The sequence below is a fragment of the Sorex fumeus genome, unplaced genomic scaffold, assembly GCF_029834395.1.
Source record: "Sorex fumeus unplaced genomic scaffold, SorFum_2.1 ptg000098l, whole genome shotgun sequence".
NCBI classification, from domain to species: domain Eukaryota; kingdom Metazoa; phylum Chordata; class Mammalia; order Eulipotyphla; family Soricidae; genus Sorex; species Sorex fumeus.
The window spans coordinates 86,532,534-86,551,504 of NW_026606155.1; the positions used below are offsets into that span (position 1 = coordinate 86,532,534).

An 18,971-nucleotide genomic window follows, 5' to 3' on the forward strand; every position below is an offset into this window, starting at 1 on the left:
ACACACCATGAATCTGTTCAAGATTTATATTAACATTTAGTTTAAAGATATCATTCTTCTATACAGCAACTGAATGTCATAAGAAATCAAACTTTCATATACCTTTAGGACAACAAAGATATTAATAAATTGAAAATCAGTGTTTGATAACCACGTTATGCTATGCCAAGTTGCTTTGCATTGCTAATTATTTTTTTTCTGCCAAAATATTCTACACTGTACCTTTCTTTCCTTTAATTTTCCTTCTTTTATTTTTTCTCTCTAGACTTGGAAGTTCAGGAGAAGATCCATCCTGAGGAGATACAGAAAATTGAGCAATAATAAATATATGAAGATAATTATCCAGAGAAAACAAAAAAAGGTCAATTCTAAGATAATCATGTATTAGTCTTCATTGTTGCTACTATTTCTAATAGGATAATGAAAGTTTTATACATGGTCCAAACTGAAACATTAGTTGACTGAACTGGATTTAAAAAAAAAAAATCTAAGGTGAAGTACCTTTCTAGCATCATAGAAATGGGAAAGTCCAAGATGATTAGGCAAAACATTACATCTTGGTAAAGCAAAGTATAAACAGAAGTCTGGAAAAAAAATAGTAATAATGTACACAATTTCATCTTAGCATGGTTTTTACTTGAAATTTCAGCAAGAAAATCTTTACAATCATGAACTGAATAATCTAACAGACAAGCCCCAAGAGATTAACTTTATCATGGAAGAATCTCTTGCTTGACTATTCCGGAGTCAAAGGAAGAAAGTTAGAATTTAAACCTAGATGTACAACCTATGCACTTAACTACGGTTACACTGGCTCAGTTCATGATGGAAAAGGCCCATCTTCTCAAAATTGCCTGCTTCTGGACTGTATTTCTCTTCAGAAAGGGTTCCAGAAAAAGTTGAACAATGGCAGCAACAGAGATGCTAGTGAAGACACCTATCAGTGAAAGAATGGATCCTGAGTAAAATACAAAAGTTAATGCAACAGAGATGAAAAATAAAATAAATAAAAAATTTAAGACTAATAAGCTCACATGGATGTACTGTAGCAGTATTAAAATCACTGCATTGCTACGGTCATCTGTCCTGGGTCGAACAGGCATATATGCCCTCCAAATGCAATTCTAAGACTTTTCCTTGGTAGCTTTCCAGATCTGCATCATGAAAACAGATCAAGTTACAGCTGAAGCTGTGGGATACTCCATGGTCAGGTGATTAAAAAAAGAATCACTGGCATGGAGACTAGGTTTAGAGATGACTTCATATTTTCCTTGCACATTCATATTCAATTACATCTGACTTGGTAGAATTACTCAGTGAAAGAAACCAGCAGAACAAGGCTCTGATCGTAAGGGCGGAGCCTCACAAATCATGTATTCCAAAGTAGTGAGAGCCACAGCCCCAGATACCCAAGGAAAAAACTTAAAAGTTAAAGCCCAAAAAAAGTCAAGACAAATTTTTCGTATGGTGTGGGCACCACACAAAGTGCCTTACAGAAAGCACAGGGAGTCACTCACCCCAGTGGCTCTTCGTTTCTTTCTAACACTCTGGCCGTCGTTTTGCTCAGCACCAGAGGTGCAGCTGCTATCTGTCGCAGCATCTGCCAAACTGGAGATCGCAAGGGCTGAGGATACAGTGGACGATAACGAGCTTCCTTCTCCATTGCTCTCCTGGGTGTTCTGGTTCTCAGGTGGGGGTGTACTCTTTTGGCTGCTGGGGTGTTTGGCTAACTGCATCACAGGGGCTGTGTGGTCGGAGAACTGGGTACTATGCCGCCTCCTGGCAGTGACATTTTCAGTTCCTTCACCCATTATCAAGGAGGTAGACAGAGGCGTGGCTTCCTGCTTAAGTCCCAGGGTCACTTTCTGGTTCTGTGTAGACCTCAGTGAATTAGGAGGTGAAAGGATTTCCTGGGGCTCATTTTCTTTGCCTGTGCCTTCCTCACTGAAGAAGCCAAACACGGAAGGAGTCCTGTCCATGATCACACTGCTCTCAGAAAGGCTGCGTTTCCTTGCCAGCCCAGGGGATGAAGAAGAAACGGAAACACTTTCCCACTGGAACCCTTCCAGACTGGACAGATCGGGCTCTCCGTCTAAATCCAAGCCCTCTTGTTCATTCTGGACCAAAGGAACCATTTCTATGCCAAACCTAAAAGAAAGAAAATTCATAAAATGGACATGGCTGGGGGCAGAGGGCATTTTTAGTGCCAGACTATGTTAAACACTGAGGCCATTAACATAACTAGGGTGGTTTTTGTCCTCAAGGATTTCACAGTCTATTGAAAGTTCCAGACGGGCAGGATACTGGAGACATTGGTGGTAGGAAATGTACACTGGTGTAGGGATGGCTGTTGGAACATTGTATGACTGAAACCCAATTGTGAACAGCTCTTTAACGGTTTATCTTCATGGTGATTCAATTAAAAATATGTAAAATTTAAAAAGTTAATTAATAAAAAAAAAGTTTCAGGTATAACATATGATTGTCAGTATTGTAATATAACAAATACCAAATAAGCAATTTCTGCACAACTGTGAAGACACATTTGAGAGAATAAAACTTCAGGGTTTTATATAATATCGAGATCCAGACCAATAATACTACTCAATCTCAGAAAGCCAAAACAAATAATAATGTTTAATAAGCATTCCCACATGTCTGACACAATGCTAAGAACTTTATAACCATGGACCAGGGATGTGCTTCAAATGGCAGAGAACATTAATTGATGGGTGAGGCCTTGGGCTCAATTCCCTATACTGAATGCCCCTCCCCCCCTGCCCCACCACCCCAAACACTGCCAGGTGTGGTACTGGCAATCCTTGAACACTGCAAGAACTGCTCCAAGGGAAAAAGAAGAAACTCAGAATCCCCATAACACAAAATATGGAAAAAGAAGAGGGAGCACAACAAGTAAGTAATTTCAGCAAGGATAGAATTTAAGTTTGGAAGACTATAATTATAATACAGCATAATAATGGTTTCCACCTACATAGCAAAATTGTGTCAAATACTACTTTGGTATTCAGAATTGTTTAGTACCCCAGTGAAAGATGAATAATCAAAATTACAAAATATTCAAGCAAAAACATGCTGTGATCAATGTATTCAAATTATACACAGGTGGATAATTATTCTTTTACTCTAAGTTAAAATAAAGGTAAAGGTAAAGGCCCTCCCATTGATCATCGATTTGCTCGAGCGGGCCCAGTAACGTCTCCATTGGAGACTTTGTTGTTACTGTGTCTGGCATATCGAATACTCTCGGTAGCTTGCCGGGCTCTCCGAGAGGGGCGGAGGAATCGAACTCGGGTCGGCCATGTTGGCTGCGTGCAAGGCAAACGCCCTACCGCTGTGCTATTGCTCCAGCCCAAGTTAAAAGTAATGAGAAGTTATACTTAAAAGTTGTACCACTTAAGTGAAATGAGTCAGAAAGAGCGGGATAGACACAGAAAGACTGCATTCATCTGGGGAACATAAAGCAACAATTGGGAGACTAACACCCAGGAATGGCTCAGATTAGTACCAGGAATTTTGCTCCATGACTTGAAGGCCAGCCACATGTGCTAGGTGAAAAGGAAGCTCAGATAGAGAAGAAAGCACCAAATAAAGGGTGTTGTGAAGACCCTCCCAGGGTGGGAGAGACATGCTAAAAGTAGTCTATAGACCAAACATGATTGCCACTCAATGCCTCTCTGGCAAAACACAGTACCCAAAAGAAGAGAGAGAACAAGGGGGAATGCCCTGCCACAGCGGCAGGGTGGGTTGGGGGGGGGATGGGGGGTGGGAGGGATGCTAGGACCCGTGGTGGGGGAGGATGGGCACTGGTGGAGGGATGGGTACTTGATCATTATATAACTGAAACCCAAGCACAAAAATTTATAAGTCTATAAATGTACCTCATGGTGTTTCACTAATTAAAAAAATGATTAAATAAAAAAAAAAAAAGAAAAACCTGGGTAGAAAAAAAAAAAGTTGTACCACTTAGTAAAATCTAGAGATAGAAAAAGATTTATAAATATAATTCCTATGCTGTTACTTTCCAACCCCTATAAACCAAATGCTGGGTTTGAGAGGTTTTTTCCTGGAGCAATCTTTGATATTTGAGCCAGACATCTATAACAGATACATTTTTTGCAAATATTTAATTAAGTGTAACAGTAGAATTCTCCAGACAGGGCTTATAGGCTAATTCTAAAACAAAAATGTATACCGAAAAGGGACACACACCTGGGTAGGCCTTTGCCTAGTTCTTGTTTTTTCTTGGTTACTTGCTGAATGACCTGTTCCCAGTTGACATTTCGACGCGAGGCATTTAGAATCTGCCGGAGGGTTGGCTTGAGTCCAGATTCCTTCTCCGTCTCGCTCTTCCGATGACCACTAATATTGCGGATGCGTCGCGCACTATTGAGGTTTGGTTCTGGAAGGTGCGCTCCACTTTTACTTTTTAAACTGATGTGCCGGGTTAGGTCTCTCTGAAGCGAGGCGGGAAAGCCCAGCTTACTTAGCTCAGGAAGGAGAGGGCCTGTGGGCTGGCCCAACTCACCTTTTTGAAGGTCTCCATCCAAAGCAGTGCTCTCAAAACCTTCTGTTTCATAAGACACATGAGACTTGACCATCTCATCAACCTGAGCATCTTCGAGAGAAGCTTTCAAGTCTAACAGCAAATCCGAGTGGGGATTGGCTGTGGATGTCGTCTGTAACTCAGGCTCTTTCTGGGGCACCGTTGAGTTACATGGAGAAGTGGATCGTTTTCTAGCTGTTTTCAGGCTGGCATCATTACCCTCTCTCTCAGCTGTGGTGGGAGTGGCATAAGATAAAGCTTCTGCAGTCACAGAAACTGGGGTTCCAATTTTTGCCCCAGGCTTTTCTGGGTCCGATATCTCCCCATCACTTTCATGCTCTGTTGCGTGAACCTGAAACTCAATTTTCAAAGAACCTTTTCCAGACTCTTCGACATTTCTATTTGCTTTAGCACAGTTCCTTTTGGTGGTGCTGCCAGGAAAAGGATTTGGCAATGATGTGGGACATGGCAGCCCATCTTTGGCTTTTTCTAACGTAGCATTTAAGTTTTCCTCAAGTTCCCTTTGAGCACCAGATATACTTTCTTTCCCTTTTAAGGTACGAGGACATGAACTCCGCAGTTTGGATATATAGGTGGAATCATGATTATCTTCCACAATGGGTTTGTTTGAGGAATTCATGTACTCCTTGGGAGAAAAAGAATGTTTTTTGGTGTTTTTGGGAGGCTTCTTTGAATTCTGCTTTGGAAGAACTGATTTAGCCACTGGGGTGGGAAGGGGTGCGGATTTTAATGATGACGCCTTGTTTAAATTTTGTGGTTGCTCGGGTTTTTCTCTAACGGGGCAGTCTCGTACCACCTCAGAGGAAGCAGCATGGTCTGACGTGGCCTTGTGCGCAAGAAATGCAGGACTGAGTTTTCTGTGTGATTTCAGTGATGGGCCCTTTTTTGTTGAGTCCTCGCTTTTGGAATCTTGCGTTCCCCTGGTTATCAGGCTAAAATCAAAAAGAGGCTTGTCTGTCACTTCTGACTTACTAATGACCTCTTTCATGGCTGCCTGCAGATCCAGGGTTTTCTGAGACGGGTAAGGAGTCCAGCGATGGAGCTTCTCCCTTGCCACACTGCCGTTCTTCCCACCAATTTTGGAAGCCATGGTGTCTGTGGGTTTAGTGGTCTGGTTTTCCCGCTGCTCAAAACTGAAGTCAAATAAGTCTTCCGAAGGAAATTTATCATTTGCAAAGTCTGCAGAAGGGCTTCGGTAAGTGGCAACTGTCCCACCTTTGCTGTTTTCTTGCCTTTGCCAATGGTATCTCTCTTGACTGTATTTGTTTGGCTTGGGTTTATTGTTCCATAGCATAGACATGTCTTCCATCTGACAGTTAGAATTTCTGTTTCTCCCTGGTTGAAATTTGTCTCCAGGGCCACTGTAATTCCAACTATTTGTACCACGCGCACTGGATTTCCAGTTTCCGTTACTGTTGCTCATATGCCAACTGGAAAAGCCACCTGTTCCCTCAGAATGCCAACTGGAATTTCTTCCTGTGCCATTATGGTTCCAATCTACGGTTCCACTATTTGAATGCCAACCACCTCCAGAATTATTGTGGTTGTGAAACCAATTTGAGGGGCCTCCTGCAACACCCTTATGCCACAAAGGACAGCCTCTTGGTCCACCGTTATTCCTCAAAGAATGTGGAAAGCTGTTTTTCCTTGTGTTATTAAAGCCATCTTTGTCCCATTTCCAGTCCCGCTGGGGAGGCCCGCGGTGATGCCAGCCGGGCTGACCGTAACTCTCTCTGTCTGGGTACGGGATTCGATCTTCTCTTCTTCTTTGGGGTCGCCTGTCATCTGAGTTTATTTCTTGACTGCTATGGGAAGCTTCCTCTTGTCTGAAAAGGGATAAAAAAAAAAATGGCTTTTTATTGGTGATTTAAAAGAATTGCTCGTTAAAAGCCTAATCCAACTGGGCCACAGAGATAGCTCAACAACTAGTGTGCCTGTATTGCATGCTGAAGGCCCAGGTGTGATGCCCAGCACTGTGAGGTTCCCCGAGCACTGCCAGGACCAACCCCTGAGCACAGAGCCAGGAATAGTCCCAAAGCATTGCCAGGCATGACCCAAAAACCAAAGTAATAAAGCAGAGGGGCGAAGGCATATGCCTTGCATGTGACTGACTCCTGTTCAATCCCCAGCATCACAGTTCCCTGAGCATCATTAAGTGTGGCTCTGGAAGCTCCAAGCATCACCAGGTTGGCTTAGGTGACCCACCCCAGGGTGCTCAGGCCACATGAGCCGCACTTGGGAAAACCCATAGATAACTAGATCAAATATCAAACTTGTCTCTACTTTCTTGCTTTCATGTCTACTTAGAATATGCAATAGTCTACAGTCTACTTTGGTTTCCTTTTTTTTTTGGGGGGGGGGTCACACCCAGCAATGCACAGAGGTTACTCCTGGCTCTGCACTCAGGAATCACTCCTGGCTGTGCTTGGGGACCATATGGGATGCTGGGGATAGAACCTGCATCAGCCACGTGCAAGGCAAATGCTCTACCTGCTGTACTATCACTCCAGCTCCCTACTTTTATTTCTAATAGCAGTTGCTTTCTTTAAGGTTAAACTTTTATTTCATGATTTGTAAGTATAGAAATTAAACTATTTTGTGTCTCTTATTGCCCCTTGAACATTAAAACGTTGATTCCTTTAGGAGCTGGGAGATGGCTCAAAAGCCTGGAATACATGCCTGCCGGGCACAGGGCCTTGGATGATAGCAACATGCCCAGAATGACCACTAAGTGCCACTAAGGGTTAGTGCTGCTGGGGTGGAGCCCAGTCCCTAAGACTGACATATCATATCTACACTGCCCTACCTTTCTTGCTCTTGTTTTACTTGGTCTGTTCTGATTCCTACCATCCACTAACTAGTTTACCGTGTGCAGGTTTTTGAAAGTGAGAATAATTTTATAGCTATGATTAGTTGTTTTGGTTAAAAAATTTTAAATTGGGGACCAGAGAGACAGTACAATGGGTAAGGCACTTGCCTTGTACCAGGGAAGTCTGGGTTCAATCCCTGACACAATATACAGTCCTTCAAGCGCTGTTAGGAGTAATCCCTGAGCACAGCTGGGTGTGCCCAAAAACTTTTAAAAAAAAACCAAACCCTTAAGTTTAGTCAATTTTACTGTTGTGACTTCTCCAGTTACAGGTTTTTCCTAAACATCTCAGTTTTCTTCACCCATTTTAAATGTTAACATTTTACTTAGCATGTAATCACTTTCATTACTATACATGGGATAAAACAAATACTCAAAACTTCGGTGCTGAGAGAAAAATTTTCTTTTTTTTTTTTCCTTTTTGGAGCTGGGGTGGTGGTGGCAGAGGAAGGGAAGATCATTACACCTAGTAATGCTTAGGGGATCACGAAGGGTTAGGGGCAGCTTCCACATGCAAAGTATGTGCTCCAGCCCTTGTGAGTCCTCTTTCCCAGTAGTGAAGAGAAACTTTGACCACTGTTAGTGAAGGATTTACACTCTAGTTGTGGAAATAAGGTCATGAGCAAGAATAAAATAGCAAATACCAATGAGTAGTGCCCAAACTCAGTGCTATAAGGAGTACCATGAGCTAGAGGTTTCTATAAAGAAGCTACAGCTGCTTGAACTATTTTAGACAAGGAGCCACAGAAATATGAATAAATAAAAGTAAACATCACAGGAATAGTTGATAAAGCATTTCCCCCTACAAAATGCCTGTGCATGCCTATCACAGTGTTTTTAGCATGTGACAAATGCTAAAAAAAAATAAAATAAAAAATAACTAAAATGGAATAAGTACTAATTGTCAGCCATTTCATGACAAGCATTTCATACAGATTTAATTTTTATACCCCTGTATCATTATGCCTACTTTTCAGATGAGGAAACTAAGCATCAGAAAAAGTTAACATGCCTAGAGTACCAGACCCAGTAAGTGAGAGATGTGAAGTTAGGCAATCTGATTCTAGAGCTGAGAGCGTGATGACAAAGACTTGACAGAATGGAAAAACAAACAAACAAAATTCTTTTGCTGGGGTCTCCCCTCTAAATCTGCTTGAATCTTAACTCAATACTAAGCTTAACGTTACAAAAGCTTTTAGGGGTCAGGGGTGTGTGCAAGATCCACGTCTGATTCCCCCACACCATATGGCACCCCAGGACCACCAGGTGTGGCCCAGGTAGTCCCCTGAGCATGCAGGCCAGAGGACTATTATAGGAGGATGAGCTGAGCTTGACCATTTGCCTAAAATTAATTTTTTTAAAAAGCTGTTATTGTAGGAGCTGGAAACAGAGTACAGCGGGTAGGGCACTTGCCTTGCTCATGGCCAAAGTGGGCTTGATTCCTGGCAACATATATGGTTTCCTGAGCCGTGCCAGGAAGATCATTTACTGAGTACAGAGATAGGAGTGAGCCCTGAGCATCACTCGGTGTGGCTCAAAAAACCAAAATAATAATACTAAGAAAAAAACAAAAACCTGCAGCTCAACACCCCCATCCAGAAATAACAATTAAAAAAAAAAACCTTCATGAAGGGAAGGGTGTGTATGGGGGAGGAGGGCGAATGAAGGGGAAGTAAGAAATTAAAAGCCTAATAAAGAAATCAGTAGATAACTTTCAAACTGGTCAAAGAGGCACACTAGGCTACTTGAAAAATATTAACTACTAATATAAATATCTAATTTAATGAAAAGTTCCTTTATTCTGATTTAATGTTTAGTCACTTGCACAGATAAGCTAATAATGGCACAAGTGTGTAAGAACAAAAATAGAACTTGGTCTCCTATAAGATCCAACCCCCAAAACAGGAGAAAGAATAAACAGAAAGCAGTGAGAGTGTCATTTGAAGGTCAAAAAATGATTGAAGAACCATGTTGCTACTGATATTTTAAGACTATAAAAAAAGTCTTTCAGGACTTGTTCAAAAAAATTCTAGCAGTCATAAAAACTATTTTCTTCTCATTGATATTTAAAGCTTCACTTTACCACTAAAAATGAAGTAAGATGAAGTAATAGATTCGAGTCTTAAAATTTTAGAATTTGAAATGCTTCTATAATGACTTAAACTTGAAATGTGAACTTCACCTCATAATTCCATGTTTCTTTTATTCATCACTGGTAGGCCATAAATCAATATGGTAAAATTTGAAAAAACTAATACCTAAGTTAAAGACATAGGCATACAACTGTGTAGTATAAGCACGAAAATTCAGATGATCTTGACAATGTCAAACGTAAAATATGCATTTATTTATTCAATATCTACTAAAGCACTAAATAATAAACTTTTAAAAGATAAATCAAATTTGGTTGAAGCACTATGCCAATGCTCCTTACGCCAGAAAATGTGGATACTAAATACAAACTATTGGCATTCAAAAAAAAAATTGGAATCAACAGGAAGTTCTAAACATAGCCCTCAATGTGGTAAAACATTCAGCTATGTAATAGTGATAGCTAGTTTGAATGCTGGGATAACACAGTTCTCTCTTTTTCTAAGTAGAGTACCCGGTTCAAGAAAATATTCCACTGTCCTGTATTCATAAGACTGCAACTTCAACTTAACTTTGCAACACAGGTTAGTTTGAACTACAGGTTGAGAATGTGAAAGTGGAAAATGTATTCTTGTGTTCTGTTTCTGACAGGCTTTTGGAAAACAAAAATCATTACTCACCGACTTTGTTCTTTCCTTTGTTTTATTAATTGAACGAGTTCCTTGTCAAAATATTCTTCTTCCTCTTCTTCTCCCTTTCCATCATCTTTTCTTTCCTGGGCATCAACGTTATCTTTGTGCAACTGGCCAGAGATGTGCTTTGCATATGCGGAAAGACCCACTTCTGTGACCCCGCACACTCGGCACTCATGACTACTATCCCTAGGGAAAGAGGGAGATGAAGGACAATCAATGCTCCCCACTGGCATGGCACGCTCACCAGATCTGTAATAGTTTCCTCTGAAAGACACTGCACAGGTAGGCACAGTGAGAAATTAGTGATCGCCGATTTCAATGCTCCTTTCATCACTTTCAATACGTTTTTTCAAAGGTGACTTTTGAAATGAATGTAAGATTCTTTTCCAGCAATCAAGAGGCAAAACACTTCAGAATAATGTAGTTTAGGAGGAGAAATCTTCTTGAATTGCTGTACTTAAAATCTTGCCAGAGGAAACATGGTGAAAGGGGAGGCAGGGCAGGGGGCTCAGAGCAAACAGAAGTTGCCCTGAAGCACACCCATGGTGCCAACTGCACTCAGAAAGCCTGGTAACAGCGCTTACATTTAACCTGGGGCCCAAGAGCTTTCTTCCAATGAAAACTGAGGGGTGGAGAAAATAGGAGGCGGCATAACCAATCCTGATCCAGTAACTAAACAGAAAAGACTGGAACTCTGCCCAGAATGTGAAGATTCCGGACCCCAGGACAAATGATAGAAATAGTCTCAGCAAACTTTTTTAGTCGGGTGATACATCTGATCCACAAACGGCTTTAGGAGGGCTTATTTTAAAGGGAAGAGGGAATGGAAAGCATTTCAGTTGTAGGAAGCTGACAGCTGCATTAGACAAATGGTTTTTCTCAAATTTCAGAAATGCTGGAGTATACAGAAAAGCAAAGCTAGGATTTAAGTTTAGAAAGGAAATTGTTTTTTTTTCTTTGGTGAGTGTAAGAAGTCGGGTACTGAACCCAGGGGCAGACTGTAAGACTGTAACTGCCGGTTCAGCTTCTCCCTTGATGGGTTTCAGCTGTCTCTGCAACAGTTGCTGAGAAACACTGGAACAGCAAGTCCACAGGGACAATGAAGGGATTGTAACACTCATTCAACAATCTCAATAGTCCTAACTCAGTTCTTTGCATCACTGGGTTGACCCAGTAATACTTGTGCACTTCCTATGGAAATCTATCAAAAATAGAAAGGCAGACAGTCTTTGTTAAGGCAGATACAGATACACACACACACACACACACACACACACACACACACACACACTCCACTTTTCCATAGTTCAAGACAAGAGAAGATTTTGCATCACATAACCAGAAAAGATCCTCAAAACAAAGCACTTCATTTACTAGAAGATGGTTTTCTGTTACAGATCACCTGAAATTTGATTAAAATATTAAAAGTAGCTCAATGTGGTTAAGCATCAGAGTAACAAAACACCAGTAAGCTTATTAAACAAAAAACTTTTTACTTTGCAAGAATCATAAAAAATAAATAAAATCTCAGAAAAGTAGAAAATTTAAACATCACTTTTTGGGATTTGAAACCACAAAATGCTCTCAACAGAACATAGTCTTTGACCTAAGATTCTTTTAAATAAATTCTAACAAAGTTCCTTGAAAATACCATTACCCAATTATCCCAATATCAATGGTCTAACTCCATGTAATTCTGTTTTTTTCCCCCACTGTGCTTGTGACCCTTATATCTAAAGAAAAATCAACTTTCTCCAGCAAATATTCCTCTCTCAAACAAATTAAAGTCACAGTATCTCATTCAAAGTGAACATTATGTTGTGACAAAGAACAAAAAGAAAGTTAAAAATATATAATAAGAACTGGAGAGACAGATCAAGTGACAAAGGACATCCCAGCATATGTGAGGTCCTGAGTTTGATTCCCAGTTTTATATACACCATCCCTCAAGCACCTCTTGGCATACCTATAAAAACATAAATAATCTGGGGACCACATAGTGGACTTGCTTGCATAGGCTTCAGTTCCCAGCATTGCAGATAGCCCTCAAGCATCACCTGGAATGATCTCTGAGCACAGAGCCAAGAGTAAGCTCTGAATACTGCTGACTGTGGCCCCCAAAATAAATGAAGCAAAATTAAAATAAATGCATATATAATCTATTCACAATGGACAGTCTCCAAAGTATATGAGAACCGTAATAGACCAAGAACACACATACACTATAATAAAAATTTCAAGTCAACTGAATTTTCATATTAGACCTGTTAACCATAAAAACTATGGAAATGTTTATTATTAGCAATAGAAAACAAATTGTCTAATGTTGCCTTTTCAGCAGATGTGAATGTTGGGGTAAAATCACAAATGATAATGGTGGGTCTGGTGTCAAAATACTGAATGTAATCAAAGTAGAGAGAGAGTAATGTGGAAACCATCTGCCACACAGGTAGGAGGAGGGTGTGGGTTGGCGGGTATATTGGGGTTTTTGGTGGTGGAAAATGTGCACTGGTGAAGGGACAGGTGTTTCATCATGACCGAGACTTAAACCCGAAAGCTTCGTAACTGCTCTACCAGAGATTCAATAAATAAATTTATAAAAAAACAAACAAAAAAAACTATGGAAATGTTTTAGTTCATTGTGTATGTGTATGACTCAGTATGTGTATGGGGCAGGGTGGGGAAAAGGGTTAAGAGAGTACTGAGATCAAACCCAGGGTGTCACACATGCAAGACTACATCCCTGGCCCTGGATCTTTTTATCTAAAAACTAGTTTAAACTGCACATTGCCAATTGCAGTACGAGCGAGATCAATTCTAAATTTTACTCTTAAAACTAAAATGCATAGGGGCTGGAGTGATAGAACAGCGGGTAGGGCGTTTGCCTTGCAGGCGGCCAACCTGGGTTCGATTCCCAGCATCCCATATGGTCCTCTGAGCACCGCCAGGGGTAATCCTGAATGCAGAGCCAGGAGTAACCCCTGTGCATCGCCAGGTGTGACAAAAAAAAAAAAAAAAAAAGCAAAAAAAAATAAAAAAGAAACAAACCTAAAATGCACAGAAGTTTTCTCATATTCTAACTATCAATATCCCTTTCTTTTTGAAGACATTACTAAAGGCCACAGTGAATTTTCCTAATATTAAGCAATCTAGTACGACAGTAACTCTATTAAAAAAAAAAAAACGTAAATTTATTTGTAAATAATCACAAATGCAGTTTGCAATCCCCAAAGCACAAGCATATTTGGGATACATAACACTCACATGTGACTTCTGTGTATTTTTTGTTCTGGGGCAACACCTGGCAGTTCTCATAAGTTATCCCCAGAATCAGTGCTCAGGGAACCATTAGGCACCAGGGATCAAACCCAGGACTCCCATGAGTAAAATATATACTCAATTTTTAAAGCTTGCTTATCTCTCAGATTTTTTTTTCCCTTTTTGCATCACACCCAGTGATGCTCAGGGGTTACTCCTAGCGGCGATCAGGGAACTATATGAGATGCCAGAGATCGAACCCAGATCAGCCACATGTAAGGCAAATGCCCTACCCACTGTACTATCGCTCCAGCCCCCTCAAAACAGATTTTTAAAACATTCTCCTTTCCTTGCAAGAAAGACACCATAGATCCAAAGCTATTTGACACAGATACACCTCCAGAGGATCAAAGAGCGAGTACTCCATCTGGTTCAATCCTCAGCATCCGCTGGCTCCTGGAAATGACTGGGTACACCGTGCAGGGCCTCCACATCCTCAGGTCCTACCTAGCACTGGGCCCAGATGGTTGAGTGGCACCAGGTGAGGCACCCTGGCCTTGTGAGCACCTCTTGGGAAGTTCCAATTCTCCAAAACAAAACAAAAAATTCCTAAGAAATCCTGCCCGAGGACCAGACCAACAGTACAGTGGGTACGGCACTTGCCTTACCCAGGTTCGAGCCACCCTCAGCCCCGCAAATACAGAGCTAGAAGTAAAGCTTGAGCACTACTGGTTGTCCCCCAACCCCCCAAAAAAACTTATGCCAAAGGGTTCAGGCAATATAAAAATTAGTGCCAAAAAACATCAAGAATTAGAAATCTTGGAGCTAAAGAGGTAATTCTGGGGTTGGGCACTTGTAAACAGCGACCCATTTCATTTGTCAGCACCCGTAAGTCCCCTGAGGATCACCAGGAGTGATCCCTGAGGACAAAACCAGGAATAAGCCTTTTAAGTACAGGGCAAGTGGCCTCCAAAGAAACAAAACCTGAAAATAGCTAACATTTTCCTTATAAATAAAATATATTTTTTAGTAAGATTCCTAAGAAATATCAAAAAGTGAAAGAACATTCACATTCATGAAAGGAAAGAACAGTCAGTAGTGAAGGGAAGCGGACACGGACAGGCTGGGGTACAGAATGTTCTATGCATGAAGCACCACCATTAATAGCATTGTAAACCATTCCTCTCTTTTAAGAGATACGAGTGCCCGAGAAAGATTGTAAACCATAGAGACTAAAATTTTTAAAAAATTAAAATTAAAACAGAGGGAAAAAAGAGGAAAAGCCAGTAGGTTCAAGTTTTGAGAAGCCAAACAATTCTGGAGACACCATGGGACCAATTCTACATGCTTTATTTACATTCATTCTTCTCAACACGCAGCGTTTGGTAAATGATACATCCTAAAAATCTAATAGCAATCAATAATGTAATGATCATCAATAGTAGATAAATTAGCACTGCACACATATTTAAAATGATTGTTGGGGAAAAGTACTACTTTACTTCTTGACTAATAAAGGAAACAATTTCTTAGTGCTTAAGGGTCCAAATTAGCTTCATCCTGTTACCACACAACCTCCTCTCATGTATGAAATGCAAAGCCTTGAGATATTTTATCCATAAGCTTTTCTTTATTAAGCTTGCACACTAACAACACCATAACAGCTGTTTGATGTTTGTGCCTTTTTAATAACATCTATCAACAAAAACTATTTATAGGCTACACATCAGATCAAATACACTAGGGAAAAAATAAGGAAATGCTCCAGATGTCCACAATTATGAACCAAGTAAGAGATGCAACTTATTATTTTACATTCCGATACTTTAAAAATAAGCAGTTTACTTTCTCAAACACAACGAAAGTTTATAGTGATAGAGATATAAAGTGAAACGAAGTCTTAACATTAGAAAGTCAGTAATTAAACATAAAATGCAAAGAAAATAATCACAAAGAGAATAAGAAAATAATGACTTCTAATTATTTTGTTTCTAGTGATGATGACTGCTTAGCACCATAATTAACATTCCAAGTCTGTAAATGCTTTTAAAAATTTTTGTTTGGTTTTGGCATAATTTTGCCAGCTGTTTTCCTTCACTACCTGCTTTACTTCTCCCTTATAATTCATCAGGAAATAATATAAAACTTGTTAACACTGTTTCTAGTATAGGACAAAGCAAATACTGACAAGGGGCTGGGAGATGGCTCAAATGGCTCAAACGCTGGAGTGCTGGGCCTTAGCTTTCATCCCAGTATCACACTTTCTCCCCTGTAACACTAGGCTCTTGGCCATCACTACAAGGGAGTCTCCCACAAAAAATAAGTACTACAGTACTCCCTTAAAACGAGAGGGTTTATAGTGCTAAAACAGACATCTGTACTGTCAGCTCAGATCTTTATTACTTGATTATGCTCCAGTAACTGAGGGGGAAAAAAGTCTCCATAATTAATACGCGGGAGAAAAAGTGAAAACAAGTTACAGAACAAAACATAATAAGGCAAGTGAATTTGGCTATATTAGTAAATCAAAACAAACTTTGTGCACACCAATATAAATCTACATATGCAGACAAAAAGAGGTTTGAATAGGACAGACCCCAGACTGTTAACTTTGCTTTAAGAGAGGTATAAGATTTAGAAGAAGGAAAGGACTTTTCTAAAACTCTTTTTATAATTCTGTATTAACTATGAACATGAATTGTAAGTAATCAATTTGTTGGCTTTTTGATATTTTGGTTTTGGGGGTCATACCCAACAGTACCAGGGATCAAACCCAGGCCTCTGACATGCAAACCATACAAACTAATCCTTTACCTGAGTTTTTTCCTGAGCACAAAATTTGCATTTTATAAATGCTTTAAATAACTGATCAGTTATCTTGAAATAGAGACCAGATAGTTCAAGAGGTTGAGCACACGTTTAACATGCAGAAGACGTGGTTTTCATCCTTGGCACTATACAGTCCCCTGAGCACAAAGCCACAAGAAGTTCCTAAGCACACTGAGCATGGCCCCAAATCTTGGGGGAAAAAAAGAAAAATAGAAAAAGTGACCTTGGAATGCAACAAGCATTTTCAGCAGTGCCAGGAAGACCATATGTGGTACAGGGCTTTGAACCAGGGTCTGCCACTGCAAGGTGGCAGGCCCTTAACCCCTGAGCAGTAGAGTAAAATACACCAAGAGCCATGGAATAAAATGGGTTTCTCTCCTATGGAGATGCACTGATTTTATATAAAATGTAAAGTATCTTATATTTTAGTTTAGGAAGAGCTCATTTCTTGTGTTTGTTTTTACAAGCCACGACTGGCACAGGTCAGGATTTCCTCCTGGTTCTGTGCTCAGAGATCACCTGAAGGTAGTCGGAAGACTCGATGCAGTGCTGGGGATTGAAGCGCAGCACGCTTTTGATTTTCTTTACACTAATGAGAATCAGGGCTATGTAGCAGAAGCTGGACTGCAAAGACCATCCTAGCAACAAAGGAAGTTTAGAGCAGGCAGTATCTTGCAACACCGCTGAGGCAATAATGTGAAATAGATCAGTTGCAAGACTGGTATAGGAACATAAAAGCTTACCAGCAAAAGAGCTAATATACATCAATCCATCTTTTCATTATAACCTATTTGCTAGAGGTTTCATGACTTCCACACATCTGAGATGCATAAAACATCCCTTTGGAATGCCAAAAAATAAAAAAAAACTACTTCCTTGCTATGAAGACAATTCTATGCCACAAAACAACATTCATGTAAGATGATTACTATCAAGTAAGCTGACAGGCACCATCAGCACTCAGCTCCCCCCACACTCACAAGCTCATGGAAGACAGCAGTTCCCATACCTGCCCTTCAGGTTTTCAAGTTCCCTGTGATGCAACATGCTCCGCATGTGTTCGTCCATCTCCTTCAAAATTAAAGAAAGCAAATTAAAACTCGGGGGATTACTTTGGGAGGGAAATTCCTCAGTCAACAATTGGAATTCAAACTCCTCCTTCAATTCAATACCAAAGTCAGTTCCTTACCTAGTAACTCTTGCCTTGTAGTTCTGACATTTTATTTTGGAAAAAGATTGTAAAGGAAATACCAACTTATAGCACTGACATTTTATTTTGAGAAAAAGAAATTATATAAGAAATACCAAAAAAAAGTTGAGAAAGTTAAATCTAGAAGCAAAAGAATAAAAACAAAATTTTGTAGGTTAAATTTTATTCCAATGTAGGAATTGCCTAAGTCGGATTTTTAAAGAACAACACGAATTCTCAACCATTCATCTACTTTACTCCAAACAGCAGACTCGCCTAATAGCAGTGGCGGGGACTGAAAGCACAGCGCGCTTTTGCTTGTAGGCGCTGTGGATGCTGAAAACTCAGAACTGAATCCTCCATCTATTGTTTATTTCTTATACATACATAGTAGTATACATTAAGTGCAGTAGCGATTAACAACAATAAAATCAATCATAACAATATATCATAATAAAAATTGTGTGAATGTGAGTCAGAGAGACTGTACAGTGGATAGGGCATTTGCCTTGCACATGGCTGACCAGGGTTCGATTCCCAGCATCCTCTATGGTCCCCTGAGCACAGCCAGGAGTGATTCCTGAGTGCAGAGCCAGGAATAGCCGCTGAGAATTTCTGGCCCCAAAACAAGCTTACAAATAAAATCCAAAACAAATGAACAAAACTTTAGTGAATGTGATTTTTCTCTCACAAAATACCTTATTATAGGTAATATTGGATTATTTCTAGCTACAGGTAACTAAATCACAAAAAGCTAAAACTGAATAACGCAGGTAACAATGCACTCTTGGCCCACTTGACTGAGAATTTCTCTGGAGTAAACTGGAACACTGACTCAAGTCTTAGTGAAAACCTGGCATAAAGGCATCAATACTTGCTGGATGAGCAGATGGAGACATCAATTCTAGAGAAGTTACAAATATAACAACTTCTCTTCTTAAAATGCCTTCTCAAGTCTCAACAAATTCTTTGTTACAAATATAACAACTTATTCTTAAAATGTCTTCTCAAGTCTAGATAATTTTCAATAAAAATTATCTTGCTCCACAAAAAAAAAAGCAAAAAAAGTTCCAAACACAGCAGCTCAATCTTGCCTTCATTTTCACTGCTTCCTCACCTATCTTCAAATAATCAAATTCTAATAAAAAAAAAATTTAAAAATTAGGGGCAGGAGGGATAGCACAGCAGGTAGGGCATTTGCCTTGCATGTGGCCGACCCGTGTTCAATTCCCAACATCCCATATGGTCCCCCGAGCACCGCCAGGAGTAATTCCTGAGTGCAGAGCCAGGAGTAACCCCTGTGCATTGCCAGGTGTCACCCAAAATGCAAAAATAAATAAATAAATAATTGACTTGGTTCATTTCTTCCTTCATCCCAACATTAACGGAAAAGAAGTAACATCTGTGGCAAGAGTTTCCACTTAAAATATTAAGTGCGAAGCTGGGCATATGGCC

At 40.1% G+C, this 18,971-nt stretch overlaps 1 protein-coding gene across 1 annotated transcript in view; it reads right to left on the minus strand.

Moving 5' to 3' along the window:
• Positions 1-18,971, minus strand: part of ZNF106 (zinc finger protein 106) — a 60,744-nt gene that overhangs the window by 25,366 nt on the left and 16,407 nt on the right. The window contains exons 3-7 of the mRNA XM_056134265.1: positions 17,337-17,398; positions 10,226-10,426; positions 4,231-6,411; positions 1,518-2,148; positions 223-292 (exon numbers count right to left, since the gene is read on the minus strand). Of these exons, the coding sequence (XP_055990240.1) occupies positions 223-292; positions 1,518-2,148; positions 4,231-6,411; positions 10,226-10,426; positions 17,337-17,398 (3,145 nt within the window). The remainder of the gene's footprint in view (positions 1-222; positions 293-1,517; positions 2,149-4,230; positions 6,412-10,225; positions 10,427-17,336; positions 17,399-18,971) is intronic.